The sequence below is a fragment of the Micromys minutus genome (assembly GCF_963924665.1).
Source record: "Micromys minutus genome assembly, chromosome: 29".
NCBI lineage: Eukaryota > Metazoa > Chordata > Mammalia > Rodentia > Muridae > Micromys > Micromys minutus.
Window position 1 is genome coordinate 10,343,548 of NC_137964.1, and position 20,390 is coordinate 10,363,937.

The following is a 20,390-nucleotide window of genomic DNA, read 5'->3' on the forward strand; positions in this document are numbered from 1 at the left end:
TATAAGTACATGCCAATAATCATCAAACTGTGTCTGTCTTGAGATGAGCTTAATAATGAGTATTGTTCAGCATGCTTGGGGCTCTGGGTTCAAACTCAAATACAAGAGGTTAAGGAAGGTGAAAGAAGGGAGGAAGGAAGGAAGGAAGGAAGGAAGGAAGGAAGGAAGGAAGGAAGGAGAGTGGGAAAGACAGAGGAATGAGGGAAGACAGAAGGAGAGCCAGGATTGGTGGTGCATGCCTTTAATCACAGCTTGGGAGCCAGAGGCTGGCAGATCTCTTGAGTTCCAGAAAAGCCAGGGTCTCATGGAGAACCCTGTCTCAAAAATACCAAAAGAAAAAAAAATTGAAGAAGGGAGAAAAAAAATTCAAATAAGCTGTTTGTTTCCTCTTTCACAGAAAATTGGCAACTTTTCCATTGTGCGACGGCTGGGAGTGCAGGAGTGTATCCTTCTGGTCACACAGCGTATAACCAAGTACCCGGTGCTAGTGGAACGCATCATCCAGAACACGGAAGGTGGGAATACCCTCTGCCTTGCCCCTGGGTCTGGGTGGATTGGTGCCTCAGCCCACCAACTCTGGAGTTCATCAATGGACTGGCCAGGTTACCTCTTATAATCCCCTATACTGGGTGCCAGGCACTCAGCACGGGAAGAGAGGAACTAGGTGAGCCTCTGCCCATAGCAAATGCTGGACCAACACAGGTCCCAGGTCAGTATCTCTAAACTAGACATAAGCTAGATGAAAACAAGATGGTTTCGGAGTAATTAAATGATTTCTGGGACTGGATATGGCCCAGCCATTAAGAGAACAGCTGCTCTTCCAGAGGACTCAGACTTGAGTTCTAGCATTCACATGGTGACAATCATAGATAATACCAGTTCTGATGCCCTCCATAGGCACTATATGTATGGTGAATACATGCAGGTAAAATACCTATAAATGTAAAATAAAATTGTAAAAATTAAAATTAAACGTTAAAGGAAGAAAAGAAAGTAACAAAGAAAGAAACGAAAGAAGATAAAGGGAAAGAAGAAAGGTCTTATGTTAAATGGCCAGGGCAATATGAGCTGTGTGTAGGGGGCACAGATGTGCTTCCAACACTCAGAGGCCTAATGTTGTGTGATATTAAATGTCAACTCAGATAGGATTTGGTAACAGACAATAGACCAATATAACCTACCACCACAGTACAACTTGATAAGCCAATAACTTTGTTGAGGGTACTTAAGAATATGGCTATGTAGTTATTTGTAGGAGTAGCAGTGACTCAAAGGCACCTGCTTCACCAAAAACCACTCCAGCATGGGTTAGGACTCAAGAAAACTGAATACCTGGAGTTTTCTGCACATCTTGCAGACAGCTAAAGCCGTTGGAGAGTCTCCTCTCCTTGGCAATTCTTATTGCTTATACAATCTTAGAGAGACCAACTGTGTGACTCTGGTGAGTTTCAGGGACTTTCCTGAGACTTGTGAGTTGTTTACTTTCTGAGTTTTAACAGCTTCCCTCCAGGATAGAATGTTTCAGTTCAGAGGAAATTGCTACACAGCACGTAGGCAGGAAGATCCACATGTTCTACACCAGCCTGGGCTACATTATGAGATCCTGATTCAAAACTCAGAAGAAAGGATGACATGCTGATAGCCACAGAGAACACAGTAAAAAGGTCAGAAAGCATTCCAAGTGTTCTTGGGGGTCCAGCGTGGTGACCACTCCTTTCCATGTTTCTGGTAGGTTTGGGCCATGTGAAAATAACAAGTTTCCTTACTAAAGAGACTGGTATCAATCAGCTCAAGACACTTTAAGACCAAGTTCCCCAAACAAGGAGATTTATTTGCCCCAGAGGGACAAAGGGCAGAGATAAGAGACAGAGACAGGAGATAGAGCATAAGAGAGAAGGGGAAGGGAACTAGGAAAAGGGGAAAAGGATATTTTTCCTGGAGGGACAAAGGAATGTCTATGGATAGAGAGGAAACAGCTGTGGTCCATAGGCAATGGAAGTATGTAGAGGTAAAGGGGAGAACACATGTGTTAGGATGAAGTTAGAGCAGCCACCAAGGGGCTTGTGATTGCTAAACTTCAGTACTTTGAAAGCTGGACCTTGGTAGTCAGGCTCAAGAGGAAGAAGTGGCCAAATACTTGTGGCTAGCTTTAGGGATGTTATTTAATGGTTTTTAGAAAGGCAGAGGGAATGGGGAGAGAAGGGCAAGAGCTGCCAAAGCCACGTTTGCCATGTTCTGGCTGGCTAGAGTCCCTTCACCTACTGTGTCCTTCAGGTGGGAGGGGCCTTCTCTTGGTGGTGGCAGGAGGTAAAAGGAAGGTTTTCATGAAGAGCTAAAGGACTTGAGGGGTCTGTTTATAATATGGTAGGAGTTTGTATGCTGTGCTGGATAGTTTATGCCATTTGAACCACCAAACCTTAACTTTTGCATTTGCGCAAAAGCTAAACTCTTAAGCCAAGCATGGTGGCACATGCCTGTAATCCTAACATTCGAGAGGCAGAGGTAGGAAGGTCTTCTGCAAGTTTGAGGCCAGTCTGAGGGATGCTGAATTCTGGGCCAGCCAGGGCTTCAGAACAAGACTTGCCTCAACAACAACAAATAAAGTACAGGTCAGGAATAGTGGCTCAAGCCTTTAGTTCCAGCTCAAGGCAGAGGCAGGCGGATGGATCTCTGTGAGCTGCACAACAGCCAGGACATACGGAGAGACCCTGTCTCAAAACCAACAGAACAAAACTAGCTAAGGGTGGTATTGCAGGCCTGTAATTCTCTGGGCAGTGGCCCTAGGAATCATAACTCATAGATCCAGATACAGCACATCAACTTCCGTTGTGTTTGTGAGTGTGGTGCTACCTCTGCTTATGTATAACAGCTGGCACTGAGGACTACAAAGACCTGAGCCAGGCCCTGAACCTCATCAAAGACATCATCTCACAAGTGGACGCCAAAGTCAGTGAGTATGAGAAGGACCAGCGCCTCAAGGAGATCGCAGCCAAGATGGACGCGAAGTCATCCAGCAAACTCAAAAACAGGCTGACCTTCCGAAAGGAGGACATGCTGCGGCGCCAGCTCCACATGGAAGGCACCCTGTGCTGGAAGTCCACGTCAGGGCGCTTGAAAGGTACATTTCTGTCTCTGGCCACCTCTAGTGGGTTTCATATTGGATCCATATGACACCACCTTGCAGTTCTGGTTGGTATGTTAGAGTGGAAGGCACCATCTTAGAATGCTGGGTGGGCTCGATCTTAGATTCTTGTTCCATCTTGAATTGTCACCAAGCTAAGAGATGGGAACACAGCCAAACTTGCAACACTTGAGTGTTTTCAAGTCTAAATGAGCCTGTAGACTACAGAGGGCCGGACAGAGGAAGGGTTTAATTCAGACAAGATTCTCAGAAATGGCTCCTCCAGGGATAGGGTTATAGGCCTGTTGTTAAATGCTTTGACATTCATGATATTCATGTTCTGTCTCCAACACCAAGTAAACTTGAGTGTAGTGGCAGTCAGCTCTAGAGAAGCAGAAGCACAAAGACTGAGAATTCAAGGTTGTCCTCAGCTACATAGCAAGTTTGAGTCCAGAGTAGGATCCATGAAACCCAGTCTCAAAAGAGAAGAGGAAAAGGCCCCCTTCATGTGCAAAACTCTCACTGCGAGAGATGCTCACCGTTAAGCAAGGACAGGACTGGGATTTAGAGAGCCTGAGGTCAGCCTGCATCTGTGTAGGCAAGATATGCCCTGGGGCAGAAAGAGAAGTCCATTTCAACAAAGAACGCTGGCCTGGGCTGATCCCAGCCAGGCTTGGTGGCCCGTGCCTGTAACCATAGTGCTGGGGTAGGGCAGAGACAGGCAGATTCCTGGAGCTAACTGGCCAGCCAGCCAGCCTAACCAAACAAGTGGGTTTCCGGTTCAGTGAGACCCTGTCTAAAGACTTGGGTTGAGAGCTGACAGGATAGCTCACTGTCCACTGGTATTGTAGCCATACCAAACAGCCTGAGTTAGATGCCTGTGGCACACATGTGGTAGAAGCATACAACTAATAATTCACAAAATAAACCAATTTTAAAAAGTAAGTGATCAGGGAAGATACTCCATATCAACCCCTACTGTGGGCACACATGCATATGTGCACGCACACACACCAAAACCACACACACACACACATTCATACACACATGCGTACACACAAACACACACACACACACATACACACAATAAAAAATGAATCCCTAATGAAAGAACCGGATGGTACACTGGGGCTCTGGCTCGAGTCCTGAACAGTCTGAGCAGGAACCACTGAAGGGGCCGTCTGAGGAGAGCCTCTGGCGTTCACTGATGCTGAATCTCAAAGCTCAGGAACTTTGGAACGGGGTGAGTGGGAACTGGAACTTGGAGGAACAAGAAGCTGAAGCATCATGGTGCTTAAGCTGTCCCAGGCCCCTTTGGACATGTGACCACTAAGATACTCCTTTGTGTGCTGGTCTCTGCAGATGTCCTTGCTGTCCTGTTGACCGATGTGTTTTTGCTGCTGCAAGAAAAGGATCAGAAATATGTCTTTGCTTCTGTGGTATGTGTCTAAAGTCCTCAAGGGTCCTACCTGCTGGACAATACAGGGGTGGGCCCAGTGAAGAGGGGTGTCCATGACAAAACACAGAGAAGAAACACAGGTAGGAGAGTACACTGAGGCACGCCGCCTCATCAGGGTCCTTCCAGAAGGTTCTAGCCAGTCAGGAGTAGTACTTGCAAAGAATAAATCCCTGTCTTGTTCCCTCGTATGACGCTGACTCTCACTGTAAGGTCTCAGATGGGAAGGCCTCAAGCAGTACACCGGGGTAAATTGTCATCGGGTTAGAAGTTTATTAAAAGAATTAGTAATGCCATACGCGTACCGACAATTGGTAGGGTGGAGAAGGCTCTAAACAGAGTTCAGCCTCAAGAGGCAGAACAGGGACCATTTTTTATAGGTATTAGAGGAAAGGGGAGTATTAGAGTTCACATAAGCTGTCTCTGAGTTCTGGGTGGCAGACCAGAGGGACAGAATTCCAGGGTACGAATGTTCCACTTGGAAGATATGAGGGAAAGAGCACATCTAGTTGAGGTATGTAAACCTTTGAGGAAGTGAGAATGGCCCCTGGGGAGTCTTTAGTGACTCTGAAACCCGATGTCTGACTCCGCCCATGGCAGCAGAGATGCCAGCATTTGCCCTGAGGTTGGAGATAGTGGGGAGTGTCTGGTCTAGAGTCAAGCACTTTCTTCCTGGAGTACCCAAGGAGTCCCTTACAGATTCACAGACATATTCTCTATACCAGGATGTGGGGAAGGGGCTGGGGCTGGCCTATAAACTGAGCCTAGGGAGAAAAGGCGAGGCTGCTGCCTGATTAGCCCCTAGCCCAAAGTGTAACATTCTCAGTCTTCCCGTCCTCACCACTTCTGTGGCTCTCCTGCTGCCCAGTATCCCCGGGTACTCAGACTCCAGGGTCTGGCCAAAAGAGCTTCACCTTGGCGTGTAGACGTTTAACACACTGGTGAGGCAAATAGTGAAAGGCTGCTGCTCAGGAGGTCTGTAGAGAACGGGACGGGGGTAGGGTGAAGAGAAGGACCTTAAACTGAGCTAATGTGGCACAACTACATGGACCATTTGGGATTTGAACTATTCACATGGACAAAGAACAAAAGACACAAAGACCTAGAGGTTCCTTGTCGGAACAGGCAAGTGTCCAGCCCCTGAGTAAGCCCTCCATGGATGGGTGTCAGAGAAAGGAGGAAGATGGCTGAAGGAAGTGAGGAGAGGTTCACCAAAGAGCCCCAAGCCCTCCCAGGTTCTGGGCACAGAGTGTTAAATCGGGATAGAAAGAGGCAATACGTAAACAAAAGACAATCCCGCCAAAAGCAAACTATCCTTTAATCAAAGTCAAGGATGACAGTCTCTGTAGGAGTGGTGGTTGTGCCAAGACCGGGGACATAGTGTTTTATAGGGCAGAAAAGGGATCTCTTGCAGTGGAAGATCCCATCTGTTGATCTGTCCCCTCAGGCTCAGAGTGGGAAACACTGCCATGGTTGGTATGTTGACCTTAAAGCACTTCAGAACTCTCCCATCCCTTGTCACCCCATCCCACCTCTCCACAGACTGGGTCAGATGATTTCATTACCAATGCTGTTTAGCCCGGCACACCTCTATGCCACCAGTCTCACAGAAAGCACTGATGCCTTCTATGATAGCTGTGGGCCCCCCTCATATTGTCAGGAGACTTTGGGACAGTAATAGACTTGAACCACTTGGGCCCTAAGCTTCCAGGAAACACGCAAACACCACCATCTTCCCAGACCCTCTTGTCTTCCTGCCTCCTTTTATGATCACCATATGGATCACTTTGTATCTCAGATACTGTGTCACATGTCTGTCTTAGTCCCCAGAAATGCAGCCACAGATACCCAATGTTTGTTCCAGGAGTTCTTTCTTAAAAAAACGCACGTGCACGCATACACACACACACACACACACACACACACACACACACACAAAATCATCCAAGCTGGGCATGATGGCACACACTTGTCATCTCATGGTTTATGAATTCAGGGTATTATGTAGCCCAGGTTAGCCCTGGTACTCATCTATTTAGCTGAGACTGGCCTCGAACTTCTGAGTTTCCTATCTCCAAACCTCAAGTGTTGGGGTGACAGGCCTTTGCTACTATACCTGGCCTAATCTTACAGCCCTATAAGGATACCAATTATTGGATTAGGACCACTATAAAAACAAACCTTGTTTAACATGATTCTATATTTAAAGGTCCTTTTTCTCTATACACCCTCATGTTCTGAGGTACTTTGGCTTAGGACCTCGATATATGAATTACAAGAGTCTGGCAGCCAGGCAGTGGTGGCACATGCCTTTAACCCCACTCAGGAGACAGAGGCAAGTAAATTTTGAGGCCAGCCTGGTCTACAGAGTAAGTTCCAGGACATCCAGAGCTATACGGGAAGCACTGTCTCATAAAACCAGAGAGGGTGTGTGTGTGTGTGTGTGTGTGTGTGTGTGTGTGTGTGTGTGTGTGTAGGTAAATTTAACTCATAGCACTACCTAAGGTGTGACTTTTGGGGCCAGCAAATGGTCCTTCGGGCAAAGGTGCTTTCTGAGAAGCTCGATGACCTGGGCTGAGTTCAGTACCCAGAACCCACACGGAGGACTAACTCCTACAAGTTGTTCTCTGGTCTCCACAAGACCATGTGCACATACACACAGAACCAATGTTAAAAAATATTAATAATAAAAGACCAAATGTGGTGGCACATGCCTTTAATCCCAGCATTTGGAAGGCAGAGGCAGGAGGATCTCTGTGAGTTTGAGGCCAGCCTGGTCTACAGACTGAGTCCAGGACAGCCAGGGCTACACAGAGAAACCTTGTCTTAGAGAGAAAGACGGGGAGGGAAGGAGGGAGGAAGGGGTGGAAGGTGGTGCCTTTTCTGGGCATGATGGTGCACACCTGAAATCCCAACACTTAAGAAGCTGAGGCAGGATGACTGTAAGTTTGGGGCCAGTGGGGTTTCACAGTGAGTTTAAGGCCTAAAAACAGTCTCTAGTTCGCAAACCACTTCTGCTTTGTGCTGGCGTAACAGCTCAGTGTTTGAAGACCAGAACAAAAAAGTAGGGTGTGGTGGCACACACTTGTAACCATGTGCTAGGGAGGCAGACACCTGGGGCTCATCGCCACCCTCCCAGCAAGATTACCAAGCACACTTGTGACGTTGTCTCAGAAGCCAAAGTAAGACAGCAGCCACGATGATCCTCTGCCTTCCGTGCAGATGTGTACACACACCGGGAGTCGGCATGGCTCCTTCTTGGTCCTCTATACCAGCCTTCTCTCCAGACTCAGGATTCCAGTGTCAACTGGATATAGCAAGACAACAGTGTCCATCACCTTCCTCCATGCAGGACTCAAAGCCATCCGTCATCTCTCTGCAAAAGCTCATTGTGAGAGAGGTAGCCAACGAGGAGAAGGCCATGTTTCTGATCAGCACCTCCATGCAGGGGCCAGAGATGTACGAGATCTATACCAGTTCCAAAGAGGACAGGAACATCTGGATGGCCCACATCCGCCGAGCCGTGGAGAGGTGAGACAAGCCGGGGTCTCCTGCCTGGTTCATGCTCTCGGGTTTGAGAAGCCACTGACTTGTGAGCTTGACCTCCCAGACAGACCACTTGGTTCGTTGGCTGGGTAGTGGGTCGGTGGCTGATTTTGAGACATAGTCTCATGTAGCCCAGGCTTTGCTCCAACTCACCTTGTAGCCAATGATGACCCTTATTCCTGCCTCCACCTCCCAGGTGCTGGGATGAAAGGAATACACCACCATACCCAGTGTGTGCAATGCCAGGGATGGAACCTAAGCTTCGTGAGTGCTAAGTGAGAACCCAGCATCTACCACTCCTCATAAATGACCTCATGGAGTCTACTCCTCCTCCTAATAACAGCAGCCTGTCAGTGATGCTGAAATGGCCTAGATATCTCCGTACCCAGGAAATGAGAGGCCAGGCAGTTCTCACTTGGACCTTTATTGTGGGCCACTCAGACAAACGGCTTGAGGCCAGCCTTGTTGGAGCATGTTGCAATGTCCTGTCTCTGGTTCTTGAGCCGAGTGACCTCCAGATCCTGGCCCAGTGCCTGTTCTCTTCCACTCGCCTGAACGAGGCTTCCTGACCCGTGGGCATGGAAGGCTGTAGCCAGCCTCCTGCCACACTCCCACCATGCTCGGTCACTTTACTGAGTGTTCCAGAGCCTCCAGTGCCCGACAGCCACCTCCGTGCACAGCTGGGCATTTTAAACCTGTATGTGAGGGGCTGGAGAGATAGTTCAGGGGCTAACAGTGCTTACTACTTTTGCAGAGGACCTGTTACATTCCAGGTACCCACATAGGGTGGCACACAACTGTCTGTGATGCTAATTCATGGGATCCAATATCTTTTTACAGGCATGTGCACACACATATAAGTTAAATACAATAATAAATAGTTTTAAAGGAAGGTATACAAGAAGCTGAGCTTCAGTGAGAAGTCAGACATGCCTGTACTCATCAGGAACCTGAGGCAGAAGGATTGCAAGTCACCCCTTTGAGAACCGTCATGTGCTGTCGATTGTCCTTGTCTTCCCTTCTCTTCCTCCAGTCGAAGTCCCCCATAAAAGTGCAGGACTAGGGCTATGATTCATTACTAATAGAGTGTTTACCCAGTGTGCACAAAGCTCAGTTTGATGGTGCGTGCCTGTCATTCTAGAACCTGAGTAGTAGAGGCAGGAAGATCAGAAAGTCAACATCATCCTTGACCACAGTAGATTCAAGGCTACCCTGGGATGATGTGCGGTGTCCGTTGTCTCTAAATGGCAAAACACACACCATTCCTTAATCCCCATACCCAGAGAGGTAGAAGCAGGGAGATCCTGAGCTCAGGGCTAGCCTGATCTACAGAAGGAGCTCTAGGACAGCCAGGGCTACACAGAAACAGAACAAATCAGAAATGCAGGGTGGGGTTGTAGGTCAGTGGAGGAGCCCTTTTGTAGCTAATACGGGCCTGCCTCGGAAGACTTTTTCATAATTACATTTTCTTGTTGGGAGGTCAGCTGTGGCAGGCAAGTGGAGGTCAGAGGCCAGCTTTTGACAGTCAGTTATTCTCCATCAAGTAGATCCTGGGGACAGAACTCAGGCACCAAGGACAGAAGAGGACACTGGGTGTCCTCTGCCCTTCTTTGCCTATACTGCTGAGACAGTCCCATCTAGATCTAGGGCTCCATTATCCCCCAAGTCATCTCGACAACATAAAAGGGTCAGAAAGAGGATGCTCTGCAGTGCTGGTGTCAGACCAGGTAACCCACGAGACACTGATGGCACTGTCCCCTGTCCCTGCAGCTGTCCTGATGAGGAGGAGGATGTTTTCAGCGAGACTGAGGAGAAAAAGATGGCTGAAGCCCGAAACATGAAACTCCGGGAGTTTCAAGGTAAGAGGGGGCAGCGCCATGGGTCTACATCAAGTTTCTGTCACTTCATTGAGGCTTAGCGCACACACCATAAGGTTCGCCCATTCTTAAGAATGCAGTTCAGGGCCAGGAATGTGGCTCAGCAGGGGTTGACTAGCTTGCCCTGGGTTCCAGCACCAGTACCACATACACAGGGACATGTGTCAGGAGTTCAAGGGCATCTTCAGCTATGTGGTGAGCAAAGCTTGCCAGAGCTAAAGACCAAACAAACAAGCAAAAGTATAAAAATAAAACAGCACATTTAAAAAATGGAGCTGGGTGCAATGGTGTGCGCCTTCACTCCCACTACTTGGGAGGCAGAAACCAAGAGGCCAAGGTGGGAAGATTGGTGGGAATTTGAAGTCAGCCTGTATTATACAGAAATTACCAAGTAAACCAAGAACCCATAGCAAGACAGTGCCTCAAAAACAAAAACTTAGTCAATAAACACCTGTTTTCTGGGCAGACAGGACAGCTTAGCAAGTAAACCTGACAATCTGTGGCATGGCTGTATTTGGGTGGCCAAGGCATGGGGAAGCTCCAGCCTTGGGGGTGGATGGGGGGGAATAAAATCCTATCTCAGCAAAATGAACAGGGGCTGGAGAGATGGCTTAGCAGTTAAAAGTACTTGCTACATAACCATGTAGGCCAGAGTTCAGACCCAGCACCTACAGAAGCAGCCAGATAGATGTCCTATGCACACACGTAGTGGCGTGTCTGAAACGTGCAGAGTTCAGGATTGCCAGGACTGGCTGGCTTACAGCATAGCTGGGGAAGCAAAACCCCCATTCTGAGGAGAGACCCTGCCTCAGACGAACAGGCAGAATGACAGAGAAGTACACCGGACATCCCTGTCTGGCCTTCAAGCATGTGCACACACAGATATATTCGTGCACACTCATACTCGCAAATAAATAATTTGGGAGGTTTTTTGAAACAGGGTCTCTCTATGTGATCCTGGCTGCACTTTGTAGACCAGAGATGCCTGTGCCTCACAAGTGCTGGGATTAAAAGCATGCACCACCCTGCCCAGCAACTAAATGTTTAAACAACAAGTAACACCACCTCCAACAAACCGGACTGGCAAGATGGGTCAGTGTGTAGACCCTTGCTGCCAAGCCTGATGATCCTGTTCAATCCCCTGGTCCCACAGAATAGAGGGCATCGACTCCTACAAGGTGTCCTTTGACCTCCATACACGTGTGTGCCCACAGACGTATACAAATAAATGGAATAAATTGTTCTTAATTTTTTTTTTCTTAAGGCTTTCTATTCCAGACTCCTAGCTGTACAGGGCTTGCTCACCACTTGGGTGTTCACAGTGGGGATAAGGGGAGCAGTCAAGAGGATAGGACCACACTGCAAAGTTAGTGGTGTTGGAGGGAAGACAGGGAGTCAGCCTTTGAGGGCACAGATGGGGGCCCCACCCTCAGCCTGACTCCGAGGGCAGGTCCCTAAGGCTGACTGACCATCACCTCTGGGTTCTCCTGTAGAGCGACTGAGCCTGAAAGACCAGCTGATTGCCCAGAGCCTTCTGGAGAAACAGCAGATCTACCTGGAGATGGCTCAGCTGAGCGGGCTGGATGAGTCAGCCCAGTACCGAGGCCTCTTCCGAGGAGGAGGAGACCCCTCTGAGACCCTGCGGGGGGAGCAGATTCTCAGGTCGGCCATGAGTGAGAGTAAGTCAGCCGCCCCGCCGAGCTAGGTTATGGTACTCCGGGTGGGCTGGCTACCTGGGGGACCAAAGCCAGGCCCAGTACCCTGCTGCCCACCGTCAGTTGTATAATCCAGGGAATGGAATCCAGCATGTGAGTGGCTCCACAGCTAAGCTCTACCCAAATCCTTTAAGCACTTTCTCAATAAACATTCCCTAGGTGACCTTGTATTGGGGGGTGGGGGTGAGGGTGGGGAAATAAAGCTTGAGCCTAGGAAATGGCCAGCGGGTAAGGGTACTAAGCTCCACACACGGCAGCCTGAGCTCAGTCCTAGAGATCCACGTGGTAGAAGGAGAGAACCAACTTAGACAAATGCATGTCGTCCTCTGATCTCCACACGTGTGCTGTGTCGCATGTGTACACACACATAGTCAATCAGTCAATAAAATGTAATCTAGATTTTTGTTAGTAAAATAAGTTCCTGATACAGGTATCCCTTCTCTTCTGCTAATATCCTCAGAAAAATACATATGCTTTTTTGAGGGACTTCTGGAGTCCAGAATGCATCCTAACCTTAGGCCAGAACCTTACCTCTAGCTCTGGCAGGCTTGCAGGCTTAAACCATGGGGTATACATCACCTGCTGTCCCCACGCAGCTCGAGCCTGACCGTGCAGAGACACCTCTGCCAGCCTCAAAGCTAGGCCTGGTAAGGGGAGCCTTTACTGCCACAAGAGCACCTCGCAGCACCATTGCAGCCACCAGGGTCCCAGGCAGTCGAGCACGGTGGGCAACCAGTGCTTAATGACTGTCTTCCACCAGCAAGGCAGAGTGCTCCACCCTTTCTTTGCCTGCACAGACTAGCAGAGACCCCATGGGTGTCTTGCTCTCTCCAGCAACACCTGCTCTGCCCTCTCACCCGTGTCTTCTGAGACTGTTGTCCTTGGCCTCCAGTGACACTGACAAATCTTGCACTTGGGCTGGGAATATTGTCCCTGCCTCTTCGCCTGGCTAGAGTCTGAAATAGTAGCAGGCCGTTGAAGGGTATGTAGACCACTCCTACCCTCATGGGCAGCCCTCGTGTAGCTCTTCATTTAGCGTGTGTCTGTTACTAGATCTAGGTAAGGACTGGTGGTACATCACACCCCTGGGCCCACACGGGACTGGTGACAGGCCCAGGTAACAACGCCAGTCCAACTTGGTGAATCAGTAAGCTCATTTGGGTCACTTACAGGAAGGAGCAGGAGTGAGGGATTGCTTACAACTCAAAAGGTATCACCGAAGCTACCCCAGCCTAGGTGGTGACTAATGAAAGCTGGGACCCTGAAGCCCTCTTCAAGGTTTGCAGGGGAAGTTAGCTGGACAGAGTCTCTGCTGCCCCAGCAGTTCTTTCTGTATATAACCTTTAGTAAGCTTCAGTGTTCAAAACCTGAGACTTGTACATTGTTGACTTCTCATGTCTTAACAAGCCTCCCTTCTGAATCTTAAGGAGCCTGCCTCCAAGGTGAATTATTTCAAACCCAGTGGCTGCCTGATCGCCTCTCCCTTAGATGCTGAGGATGATGGCTCAGGATGGGGCTCTGTTGTCAGAGTACTTGCCTAACGCTGAGTTCTGTCTTCAGCACTGCTTACGCCGAGGTAGTGGTGTGGACCCTACCTCTCAGCACTCACTGCCTCATTTGCTCCTTGCTCGGGTCTGGGCTCCCCTGATACCTGTAGTATAACCCCCCACACACACCTGCTGACTCATCTCACCCACCTCTCCCTCACAGTTGAGGGCATCCAGAGCCTGATCTGCCGGCGCCTAGGCAGCAGCAACAGCAGCCAAGCGGAAGAGGGAGGTGTCTCTACAGGCCTGCCTCGGAGGGCTGAGACCTTCGGGGGCTATGACAGTGTGGGCAGCCCCAGCAAGGGTAAGCATGTTACTCTCCTCTGAGGCTGTACCTCGGGAAGCTTGTGAGTGGCAGATCCAGTGTCCTGTGTGGCATAACTTCCTGAAATTCTAGTTGTGAGCCTTAGCTTGTAATGGCTGAGTTATCTCTCCAGAGCTGGAGGTATAATTCCCGAGAACATTGCTTAGCCTTCTGGGTATTGTGGGCTTTGCACTACAAAGGCAGGACTCTGTAGCAGGCCTCCAGGAATACGCTAGCCTGCGTTTATTACATGGGCTGGGCTCAAAGGAAGCTGATCCCAAGCCTTGTGGGATTCATAGCATCCCTTGTGATCTGTTTGGGGTCTCCAGGTGGCAGCTTTAAAAGGAAGGTGTACAACAGTGACCCCAAGCCCCAAGACTGGCAGGGGCCTGCTAGCAGCCCAGACTCCAAGCCCTGTGACAACACCACCCCCAGTGGCTGCTGCGAGGAATCGCCACAGGATGTAAGTGGCTTCTGGTAATTTTGATTGCATGGGTAAAGACAGCCCATGTTGACATAGTGCCCGCTAGCATGACAGCCTTCAAAATTACTCCTGCAGACACCTGGGAATGGTAGGTGGGGACTTGGGAAGGAGGCAGAGGGGAGGATGGTCACCAACTGCATCAGGCCCAAAGTCTCACATGGGTTCCACATACTATCCAGAGTATCTGCCAGTACCCGACTGGCCCTTCCCTCCACCCATCCATTGTTGCTGAGGTTTCCAGAGGCTAAAACTGCCTGCCCTAGCTGTCTGAAACTTGAACTGGACATGTATTTATTACATGAGTAGCCACACAAGCTTCACTTCCAAGGCCACCCTACTGTAGAGCTGGCGTCAGCCACCCACCCACCCATCTCCCAGGCTTCCCCACACCTTCGTTTTCCAGACTCTCAGATAAGCATACATCAGATGGCCACATAGTCACAGCCCTGCACTGAGTTCTCTGTCCTACGCAAAGAACTTGTCTCCTCCCGTGATGAGCTGTGGTGGTTCAGATCCCATCTGATATTGTCATTTTTGTCTTAATAGGTGGAGGTGCCTAGCGCAGAGAGTAGCTCATGTCTGCCCACTGTCCTGGAATCCGAGGTACCGCCCCTGGTCCATCTCCCACAGGGACAGCATGCCCACATGCCCTATGTACCATCATCAGGTAGATCCATTTGGCTTTCTCTCTGCAGCTGGTCCACCGGGTCCAGACACTGTCGCAGTTGCTTCTTAGTCTCCAGGTACCTGTAGCATCAGGGAGGGACTGGCCACTCCTGCCCTTTGCTGGTTGGCTGGGACTAACCAAGTGCATGACTCTCATCAGACACTTCCCCCCCACCCCCCACCCCACCCCCGTCCCTGTCCCCAGGCAGTCATCGCTCAACAGGATAGCTATGTGGAGATGCAAAGAATGGCCATCCAGGAGCGCGAGAAGCAGTTCCGGCTGCAGTCAACACGTGGGAACCTGCTTCTAGAGCAAGAGCGGCAACGCAACTTCGAGAAGCAGCGTGAGGAGCGCGCGGGTGTGGAGAAGCTGCAAAGCCAGCTGCGCCAGGAGCAGCAGCGATGGGAGCGGGAGCGGGCACGCCAGCAGCAGGAACTGGAGCTGGCAGGGGCGCGACTGCAGGAGCGAGAGGGCGAGGCGCGCCAGCTGCGCCAGCGGCTCGACCAGGAGCGCACAGAGCTGGAGCGCCAGCGCCAGGCCTACCAGCACGATCTGGAGCGTCTACGCGAGGCCCAGCGGGCAGTGGACCGTGAACGTGAGCGCCTGGAGCAGCTGCGCAAGTTCAAGAAACAGAACACTGTACCAGGGGCACTGCCCCCAGAGGTCTTGGCAGAGGTTAGTGGGCCTGTATGGCCAAACCCGCTAAGCTGGAAATGTGGCTTGATTTTGTGCTTGCCTAGTGTGCATGAAGCCTCTAGTTCCAACCCCAGCACTGTGTACACTGTGTGTGTGTTTATAAAATGCTCAGGTCTGTCATCCTAGCACTAACGAAGTAAAAGTAGGAGAATTAGAACACCCTTGGCTATATAGGCAAGATCAAGACCATTTGGGCTATGTGAGACCCTTGAGCATGTTACATGCCTTTAATCCAAGCACTCGGAATGCAGAGGTGGATCTCCGAGTTTTAGGCCAACCTGGTCTACATAGAGTTCCAAGACGCCAGGACTAAATAGAGTGACTCTGTCTCAAAAAGAAAAGTTTCTCTGAGTAATTCAAATATAAATTGTGTGGCCATATTTGTGAGGTGGGGGGAGCACGGGCATGTATATGGTTCAGTGTGACCATATGGTTCAGTGTGGGTATACACATGCTGATGTGCCCCAAGAACTGTCAGTCACCAGAAGCAACTTTGGATGAAAGAATAGACCTTCCCGGCTGCAAACTGGACCCAGAGCTGGGTGGACAACACCCATTCATCTCTGAGCATTTAATAGCCTTGTTTGGTCCTCCCCAAGCCAAAGCCACCAAAAAGCTGGGAAGCCTGGTGTGGGTTAATAGCCACCAGCAGGCTTAGCAGCAATAGGATATGTCTTCTATTACTTTCAGGCCCAGCCTGCGAGCCACCCTCCCAGCTTCAATGGGAATGGGCTGGAGGGACACTTGGCCCCAGCCAAAGCTCCAGGAACCCAAGGGAGCATGCTGCTGCACAGCACAGGACCTGAGTACGTAGAGCGGGCCGAGGTGGCCCGCTGGGACAGTGCGCCTGCCGAGAGCCGGCCAGCCAAGAGCGATGTGCCCATCCAGCTGCTCAGTGCCACCAATCAGATCCAGAGGCAGACAGCAGTGCAGCAGCAGATCCCCACCAAGCTGGCTGCCTCCACCAAGGGTGGCAAGGATAAGAGCAGCAAGAGCAGGGGTTCCCAGCGTTGGGAGAGCTCAGGTGAGCTGCACCCCGCCCCCAAAGCTCAAGGACCCCTACAGCATACAGAGAAGCAGCACACCCCTCCCAGTGGACCTCTGTCCCAGCAGCAGAACTGAAGTGCAGACCTCGGACAGGGAGGCAGATAACCAAGCACCAGCATGGGCAAGAAGGCAGAGAAGTTCATTTGTCCAGTTGCGTTTCCACTGTGACAAAATGTCCTGACCCATAGTTCCAGGTCTGAGCCCATCATTGTGAGGAGTCACGGCAGCAGTGAAAGCTTGAGGCAGCCAGTCCTGTCCAGTCCTACCCAGTCCTACCCAGTCCTGTCCAGTCCTATCCAGTCCTGTCGAGTCCTATCCAGTCCTATTCAGCCCTATCCAGTCCTATCCAGTCAGGAGCAGAGAGGAATGAATGCATGTATGCTTAGTGTCCAGCCAGCTTTCTCCACTCTTATCCAAACCAGGGCCTAAACCTAAGAAATGGTGGAGCCCCAGGCTGGGTCTTCCACACTGATTGAGGCATATAGAACAGACCCCCACAGATATGCCCACAGGTCAGCCTGATGTAGAAGCTCCTTCACTGAAACCTTTGTCCCAGGTTGTGTGGTTGACAAAACCACATCATGCTCATTTACTTAGAACTTCCCAGCCGGGACACAGGGCAGGCCATAGAGGTTCCCTATCCCTGTTGACACAGAAGGTGCTGTGGGACTTCTCCATAAGCAGAATCCATGCCACCTTTCAAAATACTTACCTGGCTGCCCGTGAGGAAGTACGAGTAGGGGAGACCCACCCCCACCGGAGGGCATAGAGTCAGGCTCAAGCACCTTCCCTCTTCCAGCATCCTTCGACCTGAAGCAGCAGCTGCTCCTCAACAAGCTCATAGGAAAGGATGAGAATGCATCGCGAAACCGCCGCTCGCTGAGTCCCGTCCTACCTGCCACCCATGGATCTGCACCTGCCCCAGGTGAGCCCAGCCACTGGCCATTGGGGCTGCTCACTGTTTGAGGTGGCTTCTGACACTCCTGTAACCACCCCCACCTCTCTTCCAGACCCCTGCTCCTCAGCCCCAAGCCCGGCCCCAGCTGCCACACCCCCTGAGGCCTTCAAGTTCGTGGGCACATCACTGCCACCTGCCTCCCCAGCTCCCTCGCTGCCAACCACACCAGTCACCACCTCAGAAGAAGTTGGCAAGGAAGATGTCATCTTCTTCTGAGGGGCCATGGCCCCAAGAGCAGGCCCCTTTCTGTCCTGATAACCCTTTACGTCTCTGGGGATCCCGTGGGTGACTGTCCTGTCTGGCCAGCCCCTCTCCCCTGCACAAGCACAGCCAGGCTCTTGCTCACCTGAGATTGCCCAGATGGTATCTTGAGTCTCACAGCTCTCCCTAGATTTAGTGGTAAAATGTGGGTAGCCCCTTGAACATACATACTTACACACACATGCGCTCAAACCAAGTTATTTTAAGTTGAAGGTGGAACCCCAACTAAGCCACAGAGCTATTTTAAACCAGAGGTAGAAAGTACAAAGCTGGGGAGCCAGGAAACAGAGCAGCAGGTCTGAGAGGACACCAGCTCCAGGGCCAGACTCCATACCCCCAGGAATCTCTGGATGGAACTGAGTCATTATGCACCAGAAGGCACTAGAATCACCCAGAGGCCAGCGAGTCTCCACTTCCAAAGCAGCCACTGGCCCTGGCCACAGCCTTGACCAGTAAGTAAACTGAGTAACTACAGAGGACCACAGGGTTGGCGAGATTCAGGTAACCCCGGGCAACCCATGGAACTATGGGTTCAGCAATCAATCTGAAGAGGGGGTTACCAACTGTCACTCCTTGTAGTAGGCTGGGGTTTTCCCAACTCTGCTTCTGAGGGGGCGTCTCCCATGTCCTCCCATCCACCTTGTCTGAGAGGCACAACGCAGGTTTGGCAGGGCAGCACATATTCTAGACAATGTTTGCTCGCTGTGAAATGAACATGTTTTCCCCGGTCCCTTCAGTGTCCTGCCAGAAAAGCAGAGCTAACACATTCAGGGACATGTGGAGGAACGGCCTAGTGACATTGCCAGTGAGTAACCACAGATGGCCATCTTGGTACCATCTCAAGGCCTATGCAGGAGTCGGGATACCGGTCTTGTCTTGTTTCCAGATCATTTAGACCTGGCCAAGGTCCAGAAGCATTCCGAATCCAGGTTTCCTTGCTACATGCTGCCCTGAAGTACTAACAGGCAGGACCAAGTCCTACACTGATAGTTCTTAGTCCCAGAAAGGACAAGTCAGTCTCCAGAGCCCAGCATCCTAAGGATCCACTACCAAGAGCCCTGCCCTGTGATACCTAATTGCAGACAGCCAGGCCACCCCCACCACTGTGGAACAGGGAAGCATCAGAGGCTGCTGGCATGAGCAAGAGAGACCTCCAGAGACAAGGCTTGAGCACTCATAAGCTCAGGGAGCGACTGTGGATGTGGTTGCCAAGAGTCCAACAGCTGGTAGGCAACAGGGTGCTGAATATGGTGGTCTCTGATGGCTTCAGAATGCCAGGAGTGGTGTGGGGCCCCTCTTATCCCTCATCCCTAGGCTTGTGGACCCCAGCCCTGAACAGTTCTTACTCCGTTCCTGTCTCTGTCTTGTGTCCAGAGTGTATCTACATCTGCCAGACCTCACTGTTCCATGTTGCTCATCAGTGTTTTGTGGGGTTTTGTACTGAGATGGATCAGAGCACTTTAGGAAAGCTGACTTTTAAGTTCCCACTCTGTGAAGAGAACATTCCAGTACCCAACATTCCAGAGCTGGGTGGGCTCACCATCATACACCATGGGATTTTTTTTGGATTTGGAAGTTCAAATGGTTTCCACTTGGCCAGGTGGCCCTCAGCTGTGGATTGGACACAGTGGGACGCTGTCATCTGTTATCTGTCACCAGCAGCCATGGGCTCCTTCCTGGCAGATCTCCTTTGTAGAGATGGTGGGCCAGCAGCGTTCAGTCTCTGAGGTTGACTGAGGTCTTCGCCTGCCCTTGATTATTTTCACAGTGATGACAGGGCATCCTGGCAACGGGGTGTTCCGGAACCACCCTAGAACTTACAAGATTCTAGCAATAAAATTATCCAAAGGACCCTGGGCTGAAGCAGACCTTCTTTGGGGTTGGGGATGCAGCTCAAGGAGCTGTCCCCTGCCGAGGTTTTGTTGATAAGGAACATGAATGTGGAAGGTGAGCCCGTGCTGTGAGTAGAGCCAAGGCTGTGGTCAGGGGAGGAGCGCTCGCCAAGCATACATGAAGCCCTGCGTTCTGTTTCCAGCTGGCCGTGGTGGTACACAGTCGCAGTGTCAGCACTCAGGAGGAGGAGGCAGAGGATTGGAAGCTTTCGGAGGGGTTGGAGAGAGGGCTCAAGGCCAGCTAGTTTGATGCACACAACAGTAAACGATGAAGAAACCCTGTCTCAAGCTGCTGGAACCTACATTTGTCCTCTGGCTTTTACGCACACCTGCGTTCACACTTTATTTAAGATCTGGGGGCTGGAGAGGTGGTTCAGTGTTTAAGAGCACTGGGTGCTCCAGATCTAGGGGACTCAATCTCCATAGGTACCAGGCATGCATGTGGTACATACATACACTAGGGCACATACACAAGTCTTGTCTGAAAATTAAAAGTTTAGTTGAGTACACATCTTTAATGCCACCAGTCAAGGGGCACAGGCAGACTGCTATGAGTTTGGAGCCAGCCAAGGCTACATAGTGAGATCCTGTCTCAAAAAATGTTTCAAGTATTCTTGACTACATAGTAAATTCAAGGCAACCTGACCAAATAAGGCCTTGTCTCAGACACAGAAAATAAGCGATCGTGGGGACTGGAGTGCACGAATGGAGGATTTGGCTAGTACATCTGAGATCTTAGTTCCATCCCATCCAGAACCACTGACCACTCGAGTGAGCTGCCTTTTCTGGAATTCTGTCCTTCTGTTCCATGTCTAGTTA

General features: G+C 50.6%; 1 protein-coding gene across 3 annotated transcripts in view; it reads left to right on the top strand.

Annotated features, from left to right (window-relative positions):
• Positions 1 to 19,494, top strand: part of ARHGEF18 (Rho/Rac guanine nucleotide exchange factor 18) — a gene marked incomplete at its 5' end in the record, with an annotated part of 90,796 nt that extends 71,302 nt beyond the window's left edge. For all 3 annotated transcript variants that reach the window (XM_080940650.1, XM_080940652.1, XM_080940651.1), the window contains 14 exons: positions 398 to 515; positions 2,870 to 3,118; positions 4,484 to 4,560; positions 7,930 to 8,108; positions 9,894 to 9,982; positions 11,494 to 11,679; positions 13,426 to 13,566; positions 13,896 to 14,029; positions 14,597 to 14,653; positions 14,746 to 14,793; positions 14,922 to 15,392; positions 16,104 to 16,437; positions 17,260 to 17,385; positions 17,471 to 19,494. In XM_080940650.1, the coding sequence (XP_080796776.1) occupies positions 398 to 515; positions 2,870 to 3,118; positions 4,484 to 4,560; positions 7,930 to 8,108; positions 9,894 to 9,982; positions 11,494 to 11,679; positions 13,426 to 13,566; positions 13,896 to 14,029; positions 14,597 to 14,653; positions 14,746 to 14,793; positions 14,922 to 15,392; positions 16,104 to 16,437; positions 17,260 to 17,385; positions 17,471 to 17,634 (2,373 nt within the window). In that variant the 3' untranslated portion in view covers positions 17,635 to 19,494. The remainder of the gene's footprint in view (positions 1 to 397; positions 516 to 2,869; positions 3,119 to 4,483; positions 4,561 to 7,929; positions 8,109 to 9,893; positions 9,983 to 11,493; positions 11,680 to 13,425; positions 13,567 to 13,895; positions 14,030 to 14,596; positions 14,654 to 14,745; positions 14,794 to 14,921; positions 15,393 to 16,103; positions 16,438 to 17,259; positions 17,386 to 17,470) is intronic.
• Positions 19,495 to 20,390: the final 896 nt, after the last annotated feature.